The sequence below is a fragment of the Myotis yumanensis genome, unplaced genomic scaffold, assembly GCF_028538775.1.
Source record: "Myotis yumanensis isolate MYYU_CA2020_CCGP unplaced genomic scaffold, mMyoYum1.0.hap1 SCAF_12, whole genome shotgun sequence".
Lineage (NCBI taxonomy): Eukaryota > Metazoa > Chordata > Mammalia > Chiroptera > Vespertilionidae > Myotis > Myotis yumanensis.
The window spans coordinates 8695515-8720664 of record NW_027223763.1 but is presented as its reverse complement, the minus strand read 5'-3'; the positions used below and the strand labels follow the sequence as shown (position 1 = coordinate 8720664).

At 44.2% G+C, this 25150-nt stretch overlaps 1 protein-coding gene and 1 pseudogene across 5 annotated transcripts in view; one reads left to right on the top strand and one right to left on the bottom strand.

Annotated features, from left to right (window-relative positions):
- The window catches only part of DENND1A (DENN domain containing 1A), a 461262-nt gene that overhangs the window by 123825 nt on the left and 312287 nt on the right, over positions 1–25150 (bottom strand). For all 5 annotated transcript variants that reach the window (XM_070430715.1, XM_070430714.1, XM_070430712.1 and 2 more), the window contains one exon: positions 13411–13536. In XM_070430715.1, the coding sequence (XP_070286816.1) occupies positions 13411–13536 (126 nt within the window). The remainder of the gene's footprint in view (positions 1–13410; positions 13537–25150) is intronic.
- Positions 16214–16948, top strand: LOC139020887 (proteasome maturation protein pseudogene; annotated as a pseudogene).

The following is a 25150-nucleotide window of genomic DNA, read 5'->3' as shown; positions in this document are numbered from 1 at the left end:
AAATACATATACTGTCTTAACATTGAAAAAGAAAACTTCATACCCACACTGTTTCCTCATAGGACAGAATGTAGAGAAAGCTCAGCTTTAAATTAAAGAGTTTTTTAAAATATATTTAAAAACGAATATTGTTGATAAAGGGGATGGCTATATATGGGAGTGGAGATAGGAGGTATATGGGAAATCTCTGTACCTTTCCTTAATTTTGCTGTGAACCTAAAACTGCTCTAAAATATAAAGTTTATTTTAAAAAACTCCACCTAATATTAAGTTCTTTCCATGTGCCAGGCACCTGCTGTATTATCTCATTTAAACTGCACAAGCTTATGAGATAGATCACATCTGTTCTCACCCTTTTACAGATGAGGAGACTGGAGCACAGATGGGTTAATTAACTTACTCAAAATTATAAAAATAAAAAATTATGTAAATGGAAAAGTAGAACCCAGGTCTACCTGACTCCTGTGGGCAGGTTCCATATTGGATCTGTCTCTCTGTGCCCAGTATCTACTAGCACTTATGGAATTAAACTGGTTTACTGAATACAAATGATCAGGAAACAGATATTAAGATTCCATAAGCTGCTACCTAGAACACCACTTCTTGGCAGGAGAGATAAGAGGCAAAGACTTCCTTTGAGCCCAGCAGTCACAGAGACCCTTCTCTAGGGCAGAATGGTCTCCCAGTGCAAGGGCTTGAGTCCAGGCTGGCGAGATGCATCCAGATTAAATGTGTCTGGGAAACCGGAGAGATGAAAAAGATAGCTACATGCTGCTGACAGCAGGGAGTGCAGAAAAATGTTTTCTGTTCCCTAGGAAGGCAAAGTTACTACCCTGACACACTGAATTACCAAACCCAGGCAAAGAAGTGAGATCTTAGAGTTCATGTTTCTTGACTAGAAGCTGGAAACCACCACCAACGAGGACCAGAAGCAGCCTGGGGCCAGTGGAAAAAACACGAGTTCTAGAGGCAGACAAACCAGGCCCTCAATCCTGGCTCCAGCTCTTACCAGCACCCACTCATCTGGGGGAGGGGGGTTCTCTTTATCCCTTTCCTGGGCTACCTGGCACATTTTATGTTGACTTTCCTCTCTGTTTCCTCTTTGTGTCTACCTAGAAGAGGGATGGGAAACCTTTTTTCTGCCAAGGGCCATTTAGATATTTATAACATCACTAGAGGCCTGGTGCATGAAAATTTGTGCATTCGGGGGGTGTGTGTGTGTGTGTGTGTGGGGGGGGGGTCCCCTCAGCCAGGCCTGCACCCTCTCCCAGTCCAGGAGACCTCAGGGGATGTGTGACTGACAGCTTAGACCCACTCCAGAGCGGGCCTAAGACTCAGTCTGGCCTTCCTCTGCGGGAGGCGACCAGGCGGACTTATCAGGGGACTGTGGCACTGGCTGGCGAGCGGCTGGCCCTGCCCCCTGATCAACGTCCCCTCCCTCGCGCCAGCCGCCTGCTCACCAGCCCACCTTCTGCTGACCAGTCATTCCACCATTCAGTCCATTTGCTTATTATGCTTTTATTATATAGGATTCCCGGGCCATACAAAATTATCAACTTAAAAATTAGCCCGCTATATTTGGTCAAACATTTAATTAACTCACCCCTAATGCCTTGGCAAGGCCAGACCAAATGATTTTGCGGGCTTTATATCTGTGGGCTGGACGTTCCCCACCCTGACGTAGAATATAAGGGATTCGAGGGCTGGAACTTGGTTGTGTTCACTGCTGAGTCTTCGAGCACCTAGAACCGTGTCTGGCATAGTAGGGTCTTGGTAAATGCTTACTCAAAGTTGATTTAAACTGTTCAACCTTCTCTGCTTTAAGTTCCTTATCTGTCAAGCTGGGGATAATACCACGCACACTTAACCAAGAAAATATAAAGGGCAAGAAGTAAGGGTTCAATAGATATTGGGTTTTTTCCTTTACAAACCTCTTTTGCGTAACACTCATCAAATGAGGATAAAACTATTTAACTCGGGATAAAACTTCCCCTTCAAAGAATAGATAAGGACCGTTTAAGCTCGCCACTGACTTGCTCAGGACACCCTCAAAACCTACAGACCATTTTTAATGTTGTGAAGATAAGAGTAAAAATGAATCACAGTAGGAACTTGGGTGAAGAAAGTCTTAAGCAAATGGCGTATGAATAATGCCAGTGAGCTGCGATGTATGAGCACAGGGCAAGCGGAGATCTGCCAGGTCATGTCACTAACAGGGAACAGCAAACCAAACAGAAATAATCTCCAGTAAAAGGCTTCCCCCAAATCCTGCCACACCTCCCTGGGCTGTGACTGTTGGTGACTTGGGCATTCACTGACAAAAGGGAAGCTGCCTCCCAGAGAACAAGGACTTTATGCCTGCCATCTCATTGACTTTTAAAAATAATTTTGTGAGGGTGGCATTCTTATCCCCATATAACAAATGAAAAGCCTGTGGTTCAGAGAGGAAGTGATTTCCAAGGTTTCCCATCTCTTAAGAAGCAGCTCTCCTGGAATTCCAGTTTTTTTAGCCGGCAGTGAATGGGTGACTACAATACATGTGGAGTACCTCTCTAACACCTGAATACTCCATTGCACATTTACAAGCTTCCCGGATTCCAACGCCCCCAGGAAGTGAATATATTAAGATAAGAAATTAGACACATACTAGATAGTAATTGCTACCTAATAAAACTTTGCCAATTCACTGAAGTTTGAAGCAGTCAATCAACATCTGTGGATTTCTAACACTCCTGGTAGCTCCAGGCTAAGCACAAAAAGTTTTAAATACCTTGCTCTTGTTTCATTATAAAACAGGAACCAGCCAAGTATATGTCAAGGGAGCCCTGTGAAGGCATCATTTAAGTAGAGATTTTCTTTCCTATTTTACAATTGAGGAGCTAAGGTTCAGAAAGGTATAGTAACTTGCTTGGAGTCACACAGTTGAGAGGAGGCAGAGTCCAGATTAGCACTGGGTTTAGCAATACACCAGGGAGCTTTTAACTTCACATGTTGTTTATTACTGACCTGCGTTTATGTGTGTCACGGAAGAGCCTTAATATCTGGGATCCGGTTCCGAGCCTGTCTGATCTTAGACCCACCCTGCTCTGTTCTGGATAGAAGTTCCCTGGGCTCTCAGGTCAGCTGGCTTCCTGCTTGCTTTGGCTCATGTGAGGAGGCCCTGGTGAGAGGTGAGGAGGAAGATGGAGAGGAGAAGCTGAGTGTGTCTCCTGTCTCCCTGCCTGGGGTATTGTCCAGCATGGTTCGCCTCCTCTTTGACTCAAGCGCCCACTGCACAGCCCACAGGTTCCAGTTGTGGTCAGGTGACCCAGCGCTGGACCCAGGAAACCACCACTGCTGTTGCTCATCTCTGGATTATCTCTCAGCTTCTCCCTCTATCAGTTGAATAACCATTTCCTTGAATTATTTTCTCTCTTGGAAACACCAGAAGGGCTTCCTGTTGTCCTCGTTATATCCCGATTGATACACTGATCAAGCTGTTGGACCAAGGGGGCCATGTGGCCGCCTGTGGTCCTGGGCTGAGACAGCTAAGTGGTGGCTGGGCTCTAGGTCTCAAGACCACCTGTTAGCTACAAACCTCTGACTGGCCAGATAAGAAATGCTTTGGAAAAGAGACATGCTTTTCTTTTCTGAGGTTCATAGCTACGAGACGGGTAAAATGAACACAGTTGGTATCCTAATTCCATGGCCTTTGAGCAAGAAAAATTCATCATACTCATTTAGCTACAGCAGCATTTCCCAAACTGTGGGGAGGAGTAGGAGATGCATGGAATGTTAATAGGTATTCTGGGGAGAAAAGGCTTTTGAAAAATTCTGGGTTAAACCAAGTTAACTAGATTTCTTTATAGCAGGGCTTCAATAACATGCATTTAAATATCTAAGAGAAAAGTTATAGTATGCAATATATGACAATCCCAAATTTTACGTGTTCAGAAAATGTAACATCTTGTGGATCTAATATTTCAAGGAACACTGTTCTAGAAATGCTGGTTTATGGGATTGGTGCTGAAACCCTCTTGTGGCCTTCTAGGCCTTTCCTGGCCTGGAGCCCACCCCTTCTCCACTTCCTCCTTGGACACACTCCTTTTCTCTGTCTGTGCCCCGGCCACAGCTCCGACCATGCCACATAGTTTCAACGCCCCTTGCCAGTGCACGAGCTACTGTCTGCCCCCGCTCCTGGGGAAATGCTACTTTCCCACGAGGCGCCATCCCAGGTGCATCCTTCCCTGGAAGCTTTCCCTGGGCCCCTGGCGGAAGTGATCCCTTCTGCCTTTGGATGTGAATGCCTGGACAGCACTCTGCTACAGCAGTTACCACACCTCGGTGCAACTCTGCTTGCTTTCTGGCTCAGCCTCACACTGTCCTTAAGAACAGTGATCGAATCTTACTTGTCAGTGTGTGCAAACCAGTGCCCACAGCACAGTGGTCATGAGGTCAGGTTTGTGGGGATACAAATACCCCAGGATTTTAAATATTTGTTTCATTTTCTGCTATCAAAGCTTGATTATAACTGACTTAAAATTCGTTAAATCAAATCAAGTTTCCTTGTTATGATAATCCCTAATAAATTAACCTTATATTAGTGTAGCTATTTTTAGTGTGATGCCAATAACTGAGTTTTTTAAAAAAAATCCTAAAATCAATTTAAAAACAACTACACTGAAGAAAGTTCTGCGCCAGGATTAACACTGCGATGAGAAAGTTCGCCACTAGGTGTCAGCCCAGGAAAAGAGGAGGGAGGGCTGCACTGGCAAGTGGTTTACTTTTCATCCAATTATCACCACAAATGTCAAAAACTTAAACAAAATATTAAGCAATTAAAGTGATCTATTAAAGGAATGTTTTAAAAAAAGATATCTAAAATGTTGACATTTCCCCTTTGCAAAATAGTTTATAAATGGTGTTAGTTTAACCTGCATTTTTCAAGACAAGAAACATTTGCACAGATTAGAGACATTGACTCCTAAGAGGAAACCAGCTCAGTTTTCTTCTGAAATGCCCTGAAACTGTATACAATACGGACCATATGGTAATCACCATTGTGGCAAGTGGTCAGAGGAAAGAGCGTGGTTGCTAGAATCAGGCAGATGGAAGGTTCAAATCCTGGCTCTGCCACTTCTTAAAAAGTGACATAACCGTTCTTCACCTTAGTTTCCCTTCAGTAAAATGGGGCTACACTACGCTCTACATATGAGGACTATAAACATCAAATAAGGGAATATATGTAGAGTCTGGCATATAATAAGTGCTTCATATTATTTTCTTTTCCTTATGACTTCAAGTCTTAATGATTTATTTAATAAAGCTGTGTTTCAGCTCCCAAGTAATTAAAGACATTATAACGAAGAACTATTATCAATTCAGTCACTCCACAGATAATTATTGAGCACTTTCTATGTATCAGGTTCAGCCACTAGGATACATGAGTCATCATCACACTCCACCCCTTTCTGGAGCGAGATTCCATTTCTTGTGAGGGGAGCATAGACTGGATGTGATGTAGCTGTCTATTTCTGAGAATGTATACACACCCCGTAAAAAATCAGTGTGGATGCATGCTCAATGGGGAGTAGAGGGAAGGAAATTTATCATTGTATCCTCTAATCATCATAAATGCCATAATGTCCTCCATGGAACAAACCCACCACTCACTCCACCTTCTGTTCCTGCGCCTCTACTATGGCTGGGGTATAAGAAAGAATAAGGCAAAATCCTGTTAAGAGGCTCACATGTACCTGAAGTCATCACATGTACCTGTTATCACTGCTTGAAAACGGATCAGAAAGGTTTCCTTTTCAGAGTCTCACTGAAAAAGTAGAAGACCCTAAAGTGATATCATCGACTTAAAACACCAGAAACAGCAACCATTTCTCTTTGCTACAGCTTCCACAAAGATACAGCATTTAAATCAGCCACAACGGGATCAGCTTACTCCATTAACGTACTTGTGTGTTGTCCTTTCCTAACTAGAACCGAATATTTACTGCACACGGTGATTTCACAGAGGGTGATCCTCTTCAATCCTAACTGGCTACCATGCAGCTGCCTTTTGTGCCTTTGTTTGACATTTATACATTCACGCTTGGTGTTTGTGTCAGATTACTCTTCTCATGCTCAGAGGTGAAGCTGTGGATGTTTTTTTTTCCAAAAACTAAGCATCGACATTGTACAACACTGAGATGTGACCACCAGTCTTTCTGATGCATAGCATGGGAAACTGGGTATCATTCATTTGTTCATCCATTCATTCAACACACACTTAATGAGCACCTACTAATATTTGACTATGTCAAGGGTACCAAGGAGTACAAAACATGGTCCCACCCTATGGGAACAAAGTAGGAAAGCAGCCAGATTATTAAATGGACTTAAAAAATTCTTAGAATTTAAAGCCTAGAATTCCTTCTGGATAGTCTAAGATACACTAACTGTAATATTTTTCAAGTATTTTAGAACATAGGAGAATTTAATTTTCATCATATTTAGTGGTGCTCTTTGAAATCATTCGGTGCAGCTTGATCATCCTGTTTAAGTGTATTTCCTGCCAGTTCTCATCTCTCACTTAAGGACCTACTTTTTATGGGTAGTCAGTCTACTTCTAAAACAATGGTTCTCAGTTCAGCCATCATTCATTGTGTGGCTCCAAGGTGCCAGGACTCTCAAACTGTGTTCCTGAGCAACATCAGTGCCCCGGGGAGGTGGACAGTGGAGATTTGGTGCCAATATCGAACAATGGTCCTCTTATCCCAATAAGCAAAAATGTTTTGATGAAATAGAAAAAAAAGATTCTCAATGATATTTTCTCTTGTGCATTTTTAAAACTGATTCTAATGCATTTCTTAATTTTAAACTCTTGGTACCTACCACCCCCTCTAGCCTATAAGTGCTGGTGAGCAATAACATGAATAAATAAATATCAAATAAATAGTGAAGGGATTAACATGTGATTTCTTACAAATCTTTTTTGTATCACTTGAGATAGAAGACAAACTCTCACAGTAAAGGACAGGAACAAACAGGCCAGAATTGAATTGTTTTTTTGAATGGTTTCAGGGAGTCTGACACTTGCTGACAAGTATGGCCACCACTATTCCGGGACATGGCGGTCTCTGTCTCCTGCTCTTCCTCCTTTACCTACCTTCTTGTCATCCGGGAATGGTCACTATCATTTAGTTGATATCTACTAGCAAGAAAAACATTGTGCTGACTTTTACATGATTATTGTTATTTTTCTCAATAGTCCTACAAGGTTGGCATTATTTCCATTTTAGGGATGAAAAATTGAGGATTAGAGAGGTCAAGTGACTTTAAGGCCATCTTCTGGCCGATGACAAGAGCCAGGATTAAAACCCAAGTGAATCCAAAGACCATACTCTTTCCATCACACCTGGTGGCCTCCTTAGCCATTTAAGAGCTACAGAGCTATGGGTCCCCAGTGGTGAGAGCACCTCCCCTTATCCCTGCTTCATTCCCAGGACATGATCGTAACTTGGGATGAATACTAACATGAAAAAATGGTCTCCTCTCTAGTCCATAGACTCCTGCTGCCAATGCATCTGTTAGCTAGGCCTGTAGGTTTTGGCCTATAATTCCCTGTCTGCTTGCCCAAAATAAACTAGAAAATAAGAAAGTCTTTCACAAACTTTTCCCACAGAGCATTCATAGGTACATAGCCATGCTTCACAAACACACTACTGATCACTTAAAAACAGCATGGGCTTTGTGTGGAAAACAATTTAGTGGTTCTTCAAAAAGTTAAACATGAAATTACTGTATGGCCCAGCAATTCCACTTAGAGGTATACACCCAAAAGAAGTGAAAACAGGCCCTCAAACAGGTACGTGTACAGGAATGTTCACAGCAGCATTATTCTCAATAGTTAAAAGGTGAAAACAGCCCGTGTCCAACAACAGATGAATGGATAAACAAAATGTGGTATATCCATAAGGTTAGAATATTATTCAGACTTAAAAAGGGATGAAGTTCTGACACATGCTACAATGTGGATGAGCCTTGAAAACATTATGTGAAGTAAAGCCAGACACAAAAGGACAAATATGGTATAATTCCCCTTATATGAAACATCTAAAATAGGCAAATTCGTAGAGATGGAAAGTAGAATAGAGGTTCCCAAGGGCTGGGGAAGGGGAAATGGGGAGTTATTGCTTAATGGATATAGAGTTTCTGTCATATAGGGCTGTGAATGTAATGAATGCCACTGAATTATATCCTTAACAATAATGAAGATGGCAAATTTTATGTTATATATCGTTTACTACAATTAAAAAGACCAAAAAGCATGGGTTCCAGGACAGATGTGGATTCAAGTCCCAGCTCTGCCCTTCCCAGCCTGTGTGGAGGCACACGCACCAGAACCTATTGTTTTAAGATTCCTCAAACCGCTTTTTCCCTTTAGCACCAGATGGAGGCACAGATAAATGAGTAATGTCCCTCATATGTGTCCTGGGTGTCCGCTGCTGGCCTAGGGGGAGGGCAGGGAGTGCGCCCCATGAAGGCTCTTCATTCTTCCCATTTTTTGAGCTGCTCCGAGGCTGAGTCCAAGAATATTTGCTTCCCTACCACGTTGTGATGAGTTGGCACCCACAGTCAGGCTCCTACACGCACACTTGTATTACTCTACTCAGAAGGCTTCAAAATATAACATTTCAAAGCTTTATTCATAAAGATGTTTAGTGGAATATTAATTATAATGCCCAGATATTGGAAATAATCTGAAAGTCCAACATGAGAAAGTGGTTATAGCCATTATGGTAGCTGTACTTGATAAAATAGTATGCAGCTATGTAAAAATGCATATGTCATGTTAAATGAGGAGAAACAAATTTTTAACTTAGATTTGATAGCAGCTATATAAACACTTTGCATAATGAAAAATAATTAAAGAGAATATACAAAAGTTAGTTGAGGTACTTTTGTTAGTTCAGTGTGACTATAGTGCTATTTTAATTTTTCTAGTTTTGAAATATTTTCCTATGGCTTATTACACTAAAATCACAGATAAAAAGTTTTGTGTTTTTTTAAAATCATGAGATCAATGGTGTTACTCAACCAGGAGACAGATATATATGGTGTTTTCTGACCTGCTCCAACACAGCCTTGCCCATTCATGCTTGAAAGCCAGGCTATCAATCTGCTTTTATCTTAACTTCTCTGTCTTCCAGGGGTTTTAGGTGGATAAATATGACTCAGCAGAATCATGTACACAATCAGGGGCTGTAAGGAAGGTGATGCCAGCAGACCCACAGCTGAAGCTGGAAGCCAGGCCTCTGGGGATGAACAGAACAAGCCGGACTGGAGGAGCTGGCTGCTGCCTGCACTGCCTCCTTCACAGACACCCTGGCGGGCTGTCGACTGCCCCCAGCCCAGCATTCACCTCTGCGGGCAGGGGCTGTGCTCTACGCATCCTGGGGATGCCCAGCCAGCAGGTTGGTCCAGAGAGCACCACATGAGCTTGTTGAATAAACAATCGCAGATGTTCCATCTACACTGGCCTTCCCAGACGCTGGCACAGAACAGGACACATCTTAAAGTACCAATAGCCATCCGTTTTGCCTTCTGATCTAACATTTACCAAGGATCTGCAGCGGACAAACATGGGAACATACACTTTCACATGCACTGTCTTAAGATGAATCCAGGTAGCATGAGCTATGAAATGAGACACTGAACAGAAAAAGGGATGAAATTTCTAATTTCATAGTCTATTTTTGAAAGTTCTTTAAAACTAAGGCTACTGGGCTATGAAATGTCTTCAAAGAGAGGGCAGCGGCGGGCTAGTCATATTCAGATTTCATGATGACATAGTTTTAAACAAAGGAGAAGTAAAAGTAAGATTCTTGTTAAAATTCATTTGTTCTGCATAGGCAGGAGAAAGGGGAACTTTCAAGGCAAATTCAAGAACCACACTGCTACCCACATCCTCCACAAGTTGCAATCTTCCACCAAGCTGAGAAAGGATCCTTGGCTTAGCAATTAAAATCATTTGTCTTTTATCCCCTTCTTGCCAAAAAGGACCCCAGCCCTAACTAGTTAATCCCTAACACACACTGCTACTCCCAGAGTTGCCTGGCAACTGCTAGGAGGCGTGTCAGAGAGCAAGAAAGGCCTAAATAAATGAGCTGCAGCCTGGCTGCGCTTGACATGGATAAAGGGGGGTTTTCCGAATGGGGCTGCCTGGCTGCTTGTGGTTCTGTCATTTAAGTGGAGATGAACAAGTTGGCTTGGCCGATATTGTTAAATATCTTGGGCTTTGCACCTGATATTCTCCGGGTGACTGAGAAATGGGTCACATGCCCTGCGATTTGCAGACACTCTCCCCTCTGCCGGCAGCAGCCACCTAAAGCCTACAGAGAGAGCAGGATGCAATGCACTCACGCTGAGCGAGACCCAGCCCCAGCCCCAGCCCAGAAGCTTCCCTGTGCCTTTATGTCTTTCCATCCACTGTTCCCAAATATACTCATTGATGCCTGCACTATGCCATGACCCATGCCCGGTGCTGGGAGCACAGAAAGAAAGAGTTATAAAAGTGGAACATGTGCAAACCAGAACAAAGACAGGTAAGAGGGTGTGGCGGAAGAAACCTGAGTTTTGGAGTCAGGATGATCCAAGTCTGTCCCCTGGCTCTCCTACTTACCAGAAGTCACCCACAATCTGAGCCTCTATCTCCAATCTGTGAAATGGATAGTAAAGGGCAGTGGAGGGGAATTACTGAAACAACTGAGAGATGAACCGAGCTCTGGCCTTGGGGAAGGCTGCTGAGCAGGTAGGAGACGGGGCTGTCGCTGGACACCCTTTGAGCTCACTTCCTGACCCTCAGGAGAGTCCTTTGGAATCATTCCCCTGGCCCTGAAGAGAGGCACCAGTGAGCACTGTCGAGTCCATCATGTTTCATGTTTAAAAACCAAGCCCCTGGGACTGTGCAGTGACCCGAGTCTCAGGACTGCACCCACCGGCCCAGTGGGAAGCCACACCCCACACCCTACAAAGCTCTCCACTTTGGCCTATTCTCCCACTGCTGGCTGCTGCTCAGATCCGCCCGGCAATCTGCCTTAGAGGCGCTCCCATCTGCCACCACCTGCTCTGGCCACCATCTTTCTCCATCACCTTGTATATCAAAGGCCTTCAGTGTACTTCATCCTTTGACCCAGTCAACCCACGTCAGGGATAGTGCCTCAGGAAATAATTTAGAGCATGCATGAAGATTTATCCAAAGATGCTCACCACAGTGTGGTTTCAAATTGTGAAAGGTGCCTAACCAAAGCCCTAGCGCTGGGCTGATGTGATGGCCTTGGTACTGATTTCAGATCGCAGGAACTTGGTAAAAGTCTCTGCGAGTGGGGCCCAGGCTGCCCTCTAAGAGGCCCACAGGTATTCTGATCCACAGCCAAGACTGGGAGCCACTGGAGTCACTTGATAGGATATGCACAGCCATTATAAATGATGTTTTAAGAAGAATTTTCATTTGCTATGAATAAATGCTTACAACATACTAAAATACAAACCCAAACAACTGGGGACTAGATTGCTTTGCTGGTAATTTCTCAACTGCCTAAAAGTAAAATCCCAAAACCAAAACCCAAATGAAACAAAAAGGACCCAAAAAATCCTGGGACCTAGGTAGAAACATGCTAACATGTTATCTCAACTCCAGATGATAGGATTGTGGGTGTTTTCTCATTCAAGTCCTCAGTTACTTTAAACATTTCTTACCCGGAGCTGGTGTTTTTATAATCAGAGAAACACAAGTGGCCTGAGGAGGCTGCTCTATCCCCTCAGCACTGGGAGTCTGCCACTCTGGAGGCTCGTCCAGGTCAACATCCCCCACGTCACCCCCATGTGACAACTGCAAGTACAACCATGAACTTCTCCAGAGGAGCAATCTGTGCCTAATGGTATGCCCAGCAATACATACCAAGACTCAACCGCCTCTGGATTCTAGACATACTCATGGCAACGAGAGGATCACTGTAAGAGTGGACTACTCATGTCTGTCAGTTCTCAGCTTCCCAAGGAAAGGACTGAGCCAGTTGCCTCATCCTCATTTTAGAGATGGGAAGACGACAGTATTTTCCTTGAATTATACCAGCTCTCAAAACAACACCATACCTGGCTGGTTTGGCCGGGCCCAAGGTCAGGACCAAGAATCAGAGCCACCTCCCTCAGAGACAAGCAAGACATGATGAACTTGCTTTAAACCGAAGGGCCTTAGAGGACCTAGGAAAGAATTTCTTAGGAAGCAGAGAGTGCATACCCCCTTCTGTTATGTGACCATGACCGTACCTGAAGCACAGGCAGCATAGAGAGTCAGGCCTAAGTGTTGATGGAAGATGAGGAGCAAGGAGGGTAGTGGCATTTGGCTGCTGCTCCCTGCGCACCACCACCCTGGCCACGTCACAGAGAGTGTGACCTGGCTGAAGAAAAAGCACGGAGTCTGCTATTACTCTGTGTCTCACTTAGACACATGATGGAGTCCTAGTGATAAGAAAACATCCTTACCCTACAGGCAGTGTGACCCACTCCAACTAGGCTGGCTGGGCTACCATCGCTCCTGAGAGAAAAGGGCTCTCAGCCAGGTTCCCCTCCAAAGTTCTCTGCTCCATGGAGTGACCCAGGCCCCTGGGCCAATTTCTCCATTCTCCTTGGCCAAGAGTAGGCTGAATAGAGAGTATCAGATGCAAACTTTTTATTGAAGTTGGGAGAGTTGGTACTTTCATTGGTTTTACGGTTCACCTGTTGTCTTCATACCTTAACAATAACTAGTTGTTATTGTTAGGGTATCACAGGCAGGCAGGCAGGGGATAGGAATGGGGCCATGGGGGCTTAGAAAGGTTGAAGGGCCATGAAGGTGGATAACACTACTTCCCAGTCCTCAGCATACTTTATAGGCATCTCACCAAGACCACCTTGGGAGCCTCTAAGAAGTGAAGCCCCCAGGATGCTTTACTTTCTCAAGGGTGGGGATGAGGTTCCTATAGAGGACCAGGGCAGTGAGGCAGTAGGGAATCATGGCTTTGGGACCAACTGGCTCCTCCACTGCTTAGCAAGTCACATCTCCTCTCTGAGCCTCAGTTTCTGTACTGGTAAAACGGAGATGATTATTGCTACCTCAGTCTTACTGAGAATCCTCAGTGAGAGCTGGGCACTGTAGTTAACAGAGGGATCTGTGCATTCACAGGAGCAGTTAGTGTGCCTCACTCATGGCCATGAGGCTTCCTTGTGCTGAGAGGTAGGGATGCTCCCTGCCGCCGTCCCCCCGACCCCCATACAGATGCACAACCTCTTCTCGGTGAATTCAACAACCAGGCAAATTGCAGGTTTCTCGTGGTCCCTGAGGTATGTTTCTTAGCCCTGACCAAACATGGGTTTATAACATGCCAACAAGTTACTCACTGGCTCAATTTTCAGAGCGTTCCGGTAGCTGCCGAAGAAAGCGGCCTGGGCCTTGAGGAAAGCTCTGGCCACACCATCGCCAGTGGTGGTGGAGACCTTCTTTAGCCGGCTCTTCAGTGAAGAGATCTGGTGACCGAGAGAAAGGAGACAAGTTGAGGGCAGGGCTGGAGGAGGATGGCTAGCTAAGAGCTCTAGAAAATCCCTGGCCAGAATCGACTTGTTCCCTTGGCTGCTGGGAGAGCAAAAATACACTCAGTGTTGGGGCAGGTTTTGGACATTTAAATGAATGTTGCTTTTATTAGAGCATATCTAATGAAAACACAAACAAACCACTTTCTAAGCAGTTACAATGAGCCAAGTAAGTGCTTCACATTAAATTTCTAATTTAATTATTTCAGCAATCCTGCAAGGAAGAAATTAGTGTTCCCATTTTATAAGGGTGAAACAGTCTCAGAGACGTTAGATCACATGCCTGGGAACAAACCTAAGAAGTGGCCAAGTGGGAATATGAATGGAAGCCTGTCACCTGACCCAAAATTACACAAAAATTTTCAGTTCCAATTCCATTCCCTCTTCACATTACTTACAAATATCAGAATAAGTGATTTACAATACTTAATATATTATCTACCTATATATATAAAAGGCTAATAATGCTGTGTTTGGTCGCTATGGCGCACACTGATCACCAGGGGGCAGATGCTCAACGCAGGAGGTGCTGAGCTGCAGTTACTTGGTAGCAGCGGTTCTCAGGTGATGCACCCCAAAACCAGAGAGGAGGGGGCCCGATTCCTCACGGGCTGGGTGATTCCACCTTCGGCCGTGGGTTATATTGTTGCTGGGGCACTGTCAGCCCCAAATCTGGTTTACTGCACACTTGCATTTGCGTTCCCCACCCTTTACCACAGCAACTTTGCAGAATGCCCTCTCGCACTCCAGGACCCTTGGGGGATGTTGGAAAGCCAGTTTCTGCCCTATCCCCACAGGTCAGGCCGAGGGACCCCGCTCACTCTGCAGATGCCGGGGAGGGAACGCAGAGGGTTGGCTCCAGAGCATATCCAGCCCATCTCACCCGGTCCCTGCCGGCCACCTGCTAATTAATTTCCTTTCAATGTGCATGAATCCGTGCACCAGGTCACTAGTGTATAATAAACAAATATATGTTATTATATAGCTCACACCTTATACTCTAAAGCAGCGGTCGTCAACTGGTGGTTCGCAGACCACTAGTGGTCCATGAGGTCTGAAAGGTTGTCGACCGCTGCTCTAAAGGAATAGTAGAAGCTTATAGATAAGCACTCACATGCTAAAATAAAATAGATAAGAAAGCCATGGCAATGGGAAAAGTAGCCAGGAACAGATTTAATATGTAAAGATAAGCCATAAGGTCTTACATAGTGGCTAGAAATGAACTTTTGACTTAAGAGCCTCCTACTGGTCAAAGCAAAAAGGGATACATAAGAAGTAGTGAGATTCTTGGGTCCATCTTTGTATTACAAACAAACCAGTTACCCAGCTGAACACAGATTTTCTTGAAAGTGAGAACTAAAAGAGATTCTTCCCATGAGTTCCCAATGTACGAATGACTATGACGTGATGGCTGTTGCCTTCAGTATCAGACAGCATCAAGCTTCTGGGTTTGTTTCTAATATGCCCTTCATTCATCTCAGGATTGCACAATTGCTGGGCACATCATTCACACCGTGTTCCATGTGAAAGGTGTCCCTAGAATTGTGCAATGTGGTAACCTCGAGTCATTCATTTACTCAACAAATATTCATTATTTCCTCAGTGCCTGGGACTGTGTTAGGTGTTGAGGATACAATGGTGAACAAAACTAGACATAAGCTCTGCCCTCATTAAGGTTACACTCTCGTGAGGGAAACACCAATACTGTGACATTGCTACTGTGATGAGCCTCTGACCGCTCACCAGGGAGGTCAAGTAAAGCTTCCTGGAGGGAAACAGCCTTGGACTGAAACCTGAAGGATCAGCTGAAGAAGTCGTCTAGGCCAAGGGAGGGAGGAACAGTGTACCAAACATGGGGAATAGCATTTGCAAAGACCCTGTGGTGAGGAGTCCAGAGAACAAAAAGGGCTGTGGCTTCAGTGGAGAGAATGAGGGGGAGTATGGCTTAGAATGAGGTGAGAGCAGGGGTCAGAGGAGCCTGTGAGAACACTAAGGAATTTCTTCCTTTATCTTGACAGAAATATAAAGCTAATGACTGTTTTTAAGCATGTGGGTGACATTTCACAGGCACATTTCAGGAACCAGGGGCTTAGATAAAGGACTATCTAATGGCTTGACATTATCTAAGGATAAAATTAAGACTAAAATAAAAAATTAGATTCAGGTGGTCCATGAATCATCTACAAATTTTTAATATGAAGGAGTGATCATTTTAGGAGGCATAGGTTCCATAGCTTTCCTCAGAATCCTACATAAACAAAACTAAAACAAAAACCATTAAGAGTAACTGATCTGGGATGGACTATATATACCTTTAGAAATGTTCCATGAATATTACTTCTTGTTACTAAGTTTTTTTAAAAAAATATATCTTTTTTTAAAAAAATACATTTTATTGATTTTTTTACAGAGAGGAAGGGAGAGGGATAGAGAGTTAGAAACATTGATGAGAGAGAAACATCGATCAGTTGCCTCCTGCACACCTCCCACTGAGGATGTGCCCGCAACCAAGGTACATGCCGTTGACCGGAATCGAACTCGGGACCCTTCAGTCCACAGGCTGACGCTCTATCCACTGAGCCAAACCGGCTAGGGCAAAATATATTTTATAGTAACAGAGCTGAGGGGCTGTTCGAGGAGCGAGCTGAAGATGAATACCAGAGGACCTGCATCTCAGCTGAAGGACAGTATTCCAGTTACTGAACTTTCAGCAAATGGACCTTTTGAAAGTCATGATCTTCTTCGAAAAGGTTCTCCTTGTGTGAAAAATGAGCTTTTGCCTAGTCATCTTCTTGAATTATCAGAAAAAAATTTCCAGCTCAACCAAGATAAAATGAAATTTTCCACACTGAGAAACACCCGGGGTCTGTTTGCTCCACTAAAATTGCAAATGGAATTCAAGGCAGTGCAACAAGTCCAGTGTCTTCCACTTCTTCCACGCTCACACCTTTCACTGGATAATTTGAGGGGTAATAATGAGACTACTGGATTGGAAAATACTACTTTCAAAAATATATTTGTACTGATTTCAGAGAGGAAGGGAGAGGGAGAGAGAGAGAGAAACATCAATGATGAGAGAGAATCATTGATCAGCTGCCTCCTGCACACACCCCACTGGGGATTGAGCCCAAAACCTGGGCACGTGTCCTGACCAGGAATCGAACTGTGACCTCCTGGTTCATAGTTTCATGCTCAATCACTGAGCCACCGTAACTGGGCTGAAGATACTCTTAATGACCCATCACAAAGTGCATTAATGGAGGAATCACACTTGATGGTGGGATATAAACTTGGTTTACTGCAATGCAGTGTGCTGACCATGGAAATGGAGGGGCTACATTTTGTTTAAGGGTTTTTTTTTAGTATAATTTTATGTATACAACATTAAAAGTACTGACACATGAGAACTGCTGTCAAAAAGAAAAGATATATCTTACATACCATACAATTCATTCATTTAAAGTGTACAGTTCTGTGGGTTTTTTTAGTGACAAGGTCGTACAATGATCACTATTATCTAATTCCAGAACATGTTCTTCACCCCCAAAAGAAGACTCATTGGTAGTCACTTCTTATTCCCCACCAATCCTCCTTCCCCACCCTAGCCCTAGGTAACCACTGATCCACTTTCTGTCTCTATGGATTTGCTTATTCTGGACAGTTCATATAAACGCAATCATACAGTTATGTATGTAATCTTTTGTGAGTGACTTCTTTCACTAAGCATAATGCTCATTATGAATAAGGTTCATCCATGTTATGGCACTTATCAATACTTTATTCTTTTTCATAGGTGAATAATATTCCATTGTATGGATATACAGCATTTTATTTATTTATACATCAGTTGCTAGGCATCTTGATTATTTCTAGTTTTTGGCTATTATAAATAATGCTGCCATAAATATTCATGTATAAGCCAAAAGGACACATGGAACACAGTGCTTAGCACATAGTAGGCCATCAATAAGTGTTTACTGAGTACAGGGGAAAGAATCCTGTGTTGTTGTTGTGGGGGCGTACCATACGCTTGGACAGTCAACAGAGTGTAGTTAGGACTGACATTCTCCCCTGGTAAGTCAGAAGGACGGGAACATGCACTGAGAGGGTGGTCACCCCATCTCTGTTTGGAGGCAGGCCAAGGGAAACAATTTTCCCCTGGAAGCAGTTTGGACTTTGCCTCAACATCTGAGTGTAAATACCTGGTTTATGTGACCTTCCCTATTCTGGGACCTATGAGCCCCTGAATCATAGCGGTGGGTGCTCCATGAGAAGCAACGCAGGCCATTTGGCACCCAGGCAGACTGCCATGGACTTTCAACCCGAAATAGCAATGTGAAAAAGACACATGCTTTTTAAAAAAATTGTTGACACTATAACAGATGTCTCCCATTCCCCGCTCCTCCCCTCTTAGCCCTTCTTTACCCAGGTCCTTCCCCCACCTTCAGGCCTTCACCACACTGTTGTCTATGTTCATGGTCTATGCATATATGAATATATGTTCTTTGGTTAATCTCTTCCAGTCCCCCACAATCCCCACCCCTCTGAGATCTGTAAGTCTGTTCCATGCATCCATGCCTCTGGTCCTACTTTGTTCATCAGTTTATTTTGTTCATTAGATTCCACATGTAAGTGAGATCATATGGCATTTGTCTTTCTCCGACTTGCTTATTTCGCTTAGCATAATAATCTCCAGGTCCATCCATGCTGTTGCAAAGGGTAAGAGTTCCTTCTTTTTTTTTTTTTTTTTTTTTTACAGCCGCATAGTATTCCAAAGTGTAAATATACCACTGTTTTTTTATCCACTCATCTACTGATAGGTACTTGGGCTGTTTCCAGATCTCAGTTATTGTAAATAATGCTGCTATGAACATAAGGGTGCATATCTTCTTTCTGATTGGTGTTTTGGGATTTTTAGGATATGTTGCCAGAAGTGGGATCACCGGGTCAAATGGCATTTCCATTTTTAACTTTTTAGGAAACTCCATACTGTTTTTCATGGTGGCTGCACCAGTCTGCATTCCCAACAGCAATGCATACATGCTTTATTAAGACGTTAAAAATACTCCCCACTCCCCACCCTCCAAGTAATAAAAATCCTGTCCCTCCCAGACATTTCCATCCTTTGAAACGGTGCAAGCCACTGTCACTCTTCTTCCAGCTCCTCAAAGGCCTTGGGCCACCTGTGCCGCAGATTATTCCTCACTTAACCTTCCCTGGCCTTTCCAGTTCATTCAGGAGGTGTTTAATTACCTAGGATTCACAAGCTGCTCTTCAGGTGAGCCTCTCCTAATGGCCTCATTACCATTTTACACAAAGAGGTAGTCGCTGATGGTAACTGAGCAAACACGAGTGTGTGCCTTCCCACCTGCCCAGCTGGTCTGAAACCAGCCAAGTGGTCCTGGGCTCTTGGTGCCCCTGTGACCACTTAGGCCAAGACTTCTGAAGACCTCTCCTCACCCTGCAACATGCGGAAGCTTTTGTCAGCACTTCAAACTTGGGAACTTCAAGTGTATACACTTCTGATAACTGGTGGTAGCATTTTGTCCTTTAAATAAAACCGAGGGAAGAAATCTAAGGCTCAAATAACCCAGTCAGACATCTACAGCTGAGCTTGCTGAGTACTCCTGGAGGGTCTGATCAGATCCCTGACATCGGGTGCTTTGGGAGTAAGTTGGAGGTGGCGGAAATGCGGATGAGGATGGCTTCCTCCTGTAATTAGGCATCATAGGAGCAGGCAGAAAACAAAGGGAAGGGAGTACAGAGTTGAATTCATCAGTGTCTCCCATTGTAGTTACTACAGCATCCTCCAGCCAGCCTCCCAGGACAGATTCTGATGCTGGATCCCCTACTTCTCTTTTCATTTCCACCATTCTCATGTCTTATCAACACCACCCTAACTATGTCCTGAACCTGCTCTCTCCTCTCAGAGCCCATGGCCTTGGCCCTAGGCCCTTCAGGACCATCAGTCTCTCTGTCCCAGACTGATGGAGCAGTAGTTTCCTAGATGGGCTCTCTGCCTTCAGTTTCCCCTCAATGCCATCCACCCAGAGCTGTCCTAGTCATTTTGGGAAAACATGAATCTGATCAACTCAACCCCTCCTTCAGATCCTTCAATGCCCCCAACCTTGTCCACCAGGACCTTCAGAAAACCATCCCAATTCCCCAGAGCAGCCTGAGGCTTTCCTCAGTTGGCCTGGCTTCCCTCTCGCAGCCCCATGGCAAGTTGTACTTGACTGATACTGAATTTCTATTAGAAGCACATATGACTGTCCAGTCAACACACACGCCGACAACTCAGAGGGAGCTGTCCCTGTCCCTTCCTGTCCTGCTTGAGAACATCTCTTCACCCTCTGAAAGACCAGCCAAGCGTCCATCAATGGGGCCAATGAAGTATGTTATACCACTTCCTCACTATGAAGCACAGTATAGCTAACAGAATGTGGATGTAGTCTGTAAACTGACATGAAAGGATGGCCACAAAATATTGCCAAATGGGAGGAAAACACGCGAACTGCAGAGCAATATGTACAGCATGAAGCATTTAAGAATTATATATGTACATATCTGTAGTATAAATCTAAAATGCCATGTATCAAGCATTAACCATGCAGAGATGCTTTCTATTTTATGAACTTTTGATTGTTTTGATTATCCTTTATAAAAAAGCATATGTTACTTTTATAATAAAGAATTTAAATGAGGTATTTTTCTTTAATAGTCAAATTAAACACTGCCTTGGGTTAAGGGAAAGACGGAAGCCAGATGTCCCCTCATCTGCAAAGCCTTCCCTAACCCCTGAGACCTGGCTAATGACACTGCCTGGGCCCCTGGGACTGCATAGGTGATTCTTTGGTGAGTTGCAGTGTCTACCATCTTTCCTGCCAGACTCCGAGTTCCCAGAAGGTCCACAGGGCCTGGTCACCCAGCAGTTTCTTCTGAATGAAAGAACAGATGGCGAGTGTTCTGACCTCTTGCAAGGCATTTCCAGTGGCTGAGCCTCTGCCTTGAGGCAGGTCTAGGATCACATTTGGTCGTTAGAAGAAAGTGGTCTTAGTTGGGTAGGGTTGGGGGAGAAATTGACACTCATTCTGTCCCCTTCTGCAGAAGGCCATCATTAAGGTGAAACCCAAATTGCAAGGCAAATGGACCTGTGGTTGCTGAATGAGTTAACGTGGACAACTAGGCCAGTCTTATACAACACTGCAAACGCAACATGTCCAATAACAAATGCAGCGTTCCCTACCCTACCCGGCTCCTGTTTTACCTGGTCACGGTAGGCTCTACCTCTCAGGTCTCCTGGCTTCACCTGCTTCTCTATCCCCCTGCATTCCACATGCAGGAGTAGAGCTTGCATCACATAAGCCGAAGTCCAAGGTTAGAAACCTGGCTTCCCTCTCTTAGCCTTTCTGAGCTTCAGCTTCCTCTGCTGTGAAATGAGGCATCTGCAACCAACATGCACTGCGAGGACAGAAATATATTGGGTGTAAAATGGATAATGGATGTGGCAGACGACCTAGCTTTTTGGTATCAGTTCAGGCTTCATCTTTTACCTGGACTGCAACAGCCTTTCACAACTGGTGGCCCTTCCTCTATTTCCTTTTTGGTCCAATCCATCCTTTGCATTGAACTGTCTTCCTGAAACAGCAGGTTGAATCTTATCACTCCCCCTAAAATCTGCAGTGGTTCCATGCTGCTAACATAAAGTGCACATTCCACCGCGCCCGGCTAGCTCAGTCGGTAGAGCATGAGACTCTTAGAGTGCACATTCCTTAGCATAATGGTCAAGGCCTTCTATGGGCCTGGCTCAAGCTCTGTTTCCCACATTGTCTTCTCTTCAATTTCAGAGGCCAAGAAATCATCCCTCGGCCTGGGATGTTCTTTATCCTACGCTCTAACAAAACCCTCCTATAAAAAAATAAAAATAAAAATAAAAAAAAAGCCTCTGACTCTCTGTGATGTCCTCTGTCACAACAAAGAGCTCCTTCCCAGGGCACACTGGCCTGTGGCTTAGGTGGAGGCCTCACCTTTGCAGGCCTCACGCTGAAGCTGTGCTGGGACAGAGTTGCACAGGACCAGGGCCCAGCTCCTGACATGCAGTTAAGTTCCCTCAGCCCAGCCCAAGTTAGCTTATTTCTGCTTCAAAAGGGGCTCTCATGTTGTTTACATCACTGTCCTATCATTTAGCCTTTTGTCCAACCAGAAGTTTATATATCTTCCTCCCCACTAGAATGAAAATAACCCTGGCAATTCATATCGGCACTCAACAAATACAGAATTATTTGTCACTTGGTAGCGACTTGAGGGGGAGGGAGGGGAGAGTAAGGATGGCATACTGTTCATCTGTCCTCCTCTAAGACTCTCCATCCATCTCTTTCCATCAGCACTGGCACCTTAAGATCATTCAGCAGCTTCCCTATTGCTCTGAAGACAAACACTAAAGTCCCAGCCTGGCCTGCAAGGCTTTGAGTGATTTGGCCCCAGCCTCTTTCAGATGCGAGGTTCCTGCATCCCTGGTTTTAGCCACACCCTCCGGGCCCTAGTTGCACTGGCCTCCCTCACACCCCAAGGCCTTCACATAGGCTAGTTCCTCTGCTTGGAGAGCTCTCACTACCATCACTCCCTAGAATTCAGCACCGTCCAACAGGACTTTCCGTAAATAATCTAGCATATGTGTGATCCAACGTGGCAGCTGCAACTGAGCACTTGAAATGTGGCTAGTGTGACTCAGGAATTGAAATTTTAAATTTTACTTCATTTAAATCAATTTAAATAGTCACATGGGGATAGTGGCTAGCATGTTGGACAACGCAGGGTCCTAGACCAAGTACCACACATCCTTCAGATCTCAGCTCAAATATCACTTCCTCAGTCTGACCCCCTCAGACTAGATAGCGGTGCCCCATTTTATACTCTCACTATACATTTCCTTTAGGGACACACAGCGATGTGCAACAATCCAATGTCTGTCTCTCTCTTCTATTAGACCGAGCACTTAGGGAGGCAGGGACCATGAACATCCTCAGCGCGGCACCTCAAGTAGAGGGACAGTTCTTCTAAATGTCTGGCTCAAGTCAGCCTGTGCAGGGGCCCCTGAGGAGGTGCATTACTTGCTCAGTGTCAGATTTGGAGTTTAAAGATTTTTGTTGGACAATTCAGACACCCAGCAGCAGCTGGGAGGGGGCAATAGAATCACACTTTCATTGTGCCTTTAAAAAATGGCCCTCAAGGACTAAGGCAAATGGATTCTTCCTTTCCTGAATAAAGCAGGCGTCAGGGCTCTGTTACAGGGTCTCCTGGAAGATGTCTGGGTGTGGACAGGGGCGGAGGGACTACTTACTGCTGCGCTGTCCTGTCCTTGGGGCACATCTACACTGGCTCCCTCTGCTGTGTTCGCACAGACACGGTGTTATCTACCTGTGCCTCGATTAGTTCTTGCCTTGATTAGAAGCAAAAAGTCTTGCTATGTAAAGGCAATCCCACTTCATTCTCTTTCCCAGTAACAGTTTCTGGGAAAACCAGGAATTTACCAGGAAAAAGGAACAGGAACTAGCATTTATGAAGCATCCCACTAGGTACCAACTGCCGCGCAGGTGTTCTCATACCCACACTGGATGGAAATTTCAGCACCACTGTGCTAGGCAGGAGTTATCCCCATTACAGAGATGAGGAAAGCGAGCCCCAGCCTCACGTCACACAGCCGGTAGCTGGTGGCCGGTGGCTGGTGCAGCAAGGGCAGAGGCCAACGCCAAGCCCAAGCCTGTCTTCCTCTGAAGTCGGTGTTATTCCATTATTTCTCACTGTTGCCAAGATTTCTTAGGTTAGCAAATTGGGTTTGTCCACGATACTGGTTTATTTCCCCCCAACTTAATATATCTCCATTATTGCTTCCTCTCACTCCTTGCTTTTCTGTTTCTTGAGAACATGGTTGTACCTTGACCTCAGTTGGCTTTAATTGCTTCTTCTGCATCCCATTTTCCCCTCAAAGTTACTGTTCTCCATGGGGGAGTGGGGACTGTGCTAGTTAGGCGGCGCTCGGAGCTGGAGCTGGCTCTGACCTCAGGGGCCCAGGTCTCTGCTCCCTCTGTCTCTCCTGACATCTCACGGGCTGAGTATTAAGTCAGAAAGTTAGAAGTAAGCATTACAATACTAAGCAGCTTTTTTTTGTCAGACAAAAGGATTAATTTTCATTATGTGAAGGCTACTTCACTTGGTGCTGTAATGGCTGTGTTGAGCATGCTATGAACAAACTATCAAGTTCTTAGGACGATATTCTTGGAGTATAAAATAAATTTCAAAACAAAAACAAAAAGACCCATTTCCACCATCTGCCAAAGAAAGCTCAGGAGGAGTGTGGCACAAGCACTGCAGCTCTCCCCCACGCGTGTAACCCCTACCTCAGCATTTTATCCTGAGACACACAGCAGCAAAGACTTGCATTTTTCTATTTGTAAAGCTTATCTTCCTCCATACACTTTTTTATTTTTGCCCAGAGGAAGTGAAATTGTCTTTGTTTTCCCTATAAAACAATTTAACTTCAAAACACACACACACACACACACACACACACACACACACACACACACACTACTTTCTTAATGCAGCTGAAAATCTGCCCAAGCTATAGGAAGAAGGACTCAAAGTAAATGTGTATTTAAATTACTAGGTGGTCATTCAATAAAAAGATTATTTCTAACCAAATATGTGCATGCACGTATGCCTATATATGTATGTATCTGGGAGTATTTTCAAAGAAGGGTTTTCTCCCCATACTTCTGGCAGTTTAAGTTTAAAGGTCAGATCTACACCATCACCATGTTTCACAATGCAATCTGTGCAGTGCCGCGTAATGAAATGGTTCAGTAAAGGTGCTCGTGGAAATTCTTTTAATTAGGTCTAAGGCTTTTCAGTTGTCAACATGAATAAACCAAGAGCCATTCTCTTGCAAACACAATACGCAAAATAAAAATGTAAGTTACCTTTGAAAAAACAGAGATGCACTTGCAAAAGGAAAGTTATACATGGATTTTTTCTTCTTTACAACATACCCTCTACCAATTAAAAAACACACACACCAGATCTTTCAACAACAGCATGGACAGCAAATCAAAAATAAAGGGGCTGCTCTATTTCTAATGAACTAGGACACCATGCCTGGTTCTAATGAAAAGTGTTTGGAAGAAGACTCAAGTTAATCATAACTAAAACTGTTTATCAAGAGACTAATGGCTTTCTTTGTGAGCAAAGGCCACCTTCCCATTTAACTACAATTAATTCCACAGATCAGTGGTATTTCAGTCAGACATGTGATATCCCATAATGACTCCTGCAAATTGAATGTTATCTATTAAAAATGCACCAAAATGCACTTTTCCCCTCCGCACCACTATCTGAGGCCCAAAAGCTGAGCATATCACAGCAGGAACATCAAGACTTGCTTTTCAAAGCTGTGTTGACAAAATAAACTACTTGGATTTGGATTTTTTTTTTAGCTGTCAGTTCAAAGCTGAATCTAGGGATTGAAATATGCAAAATGAAAACTCTAAGAAAA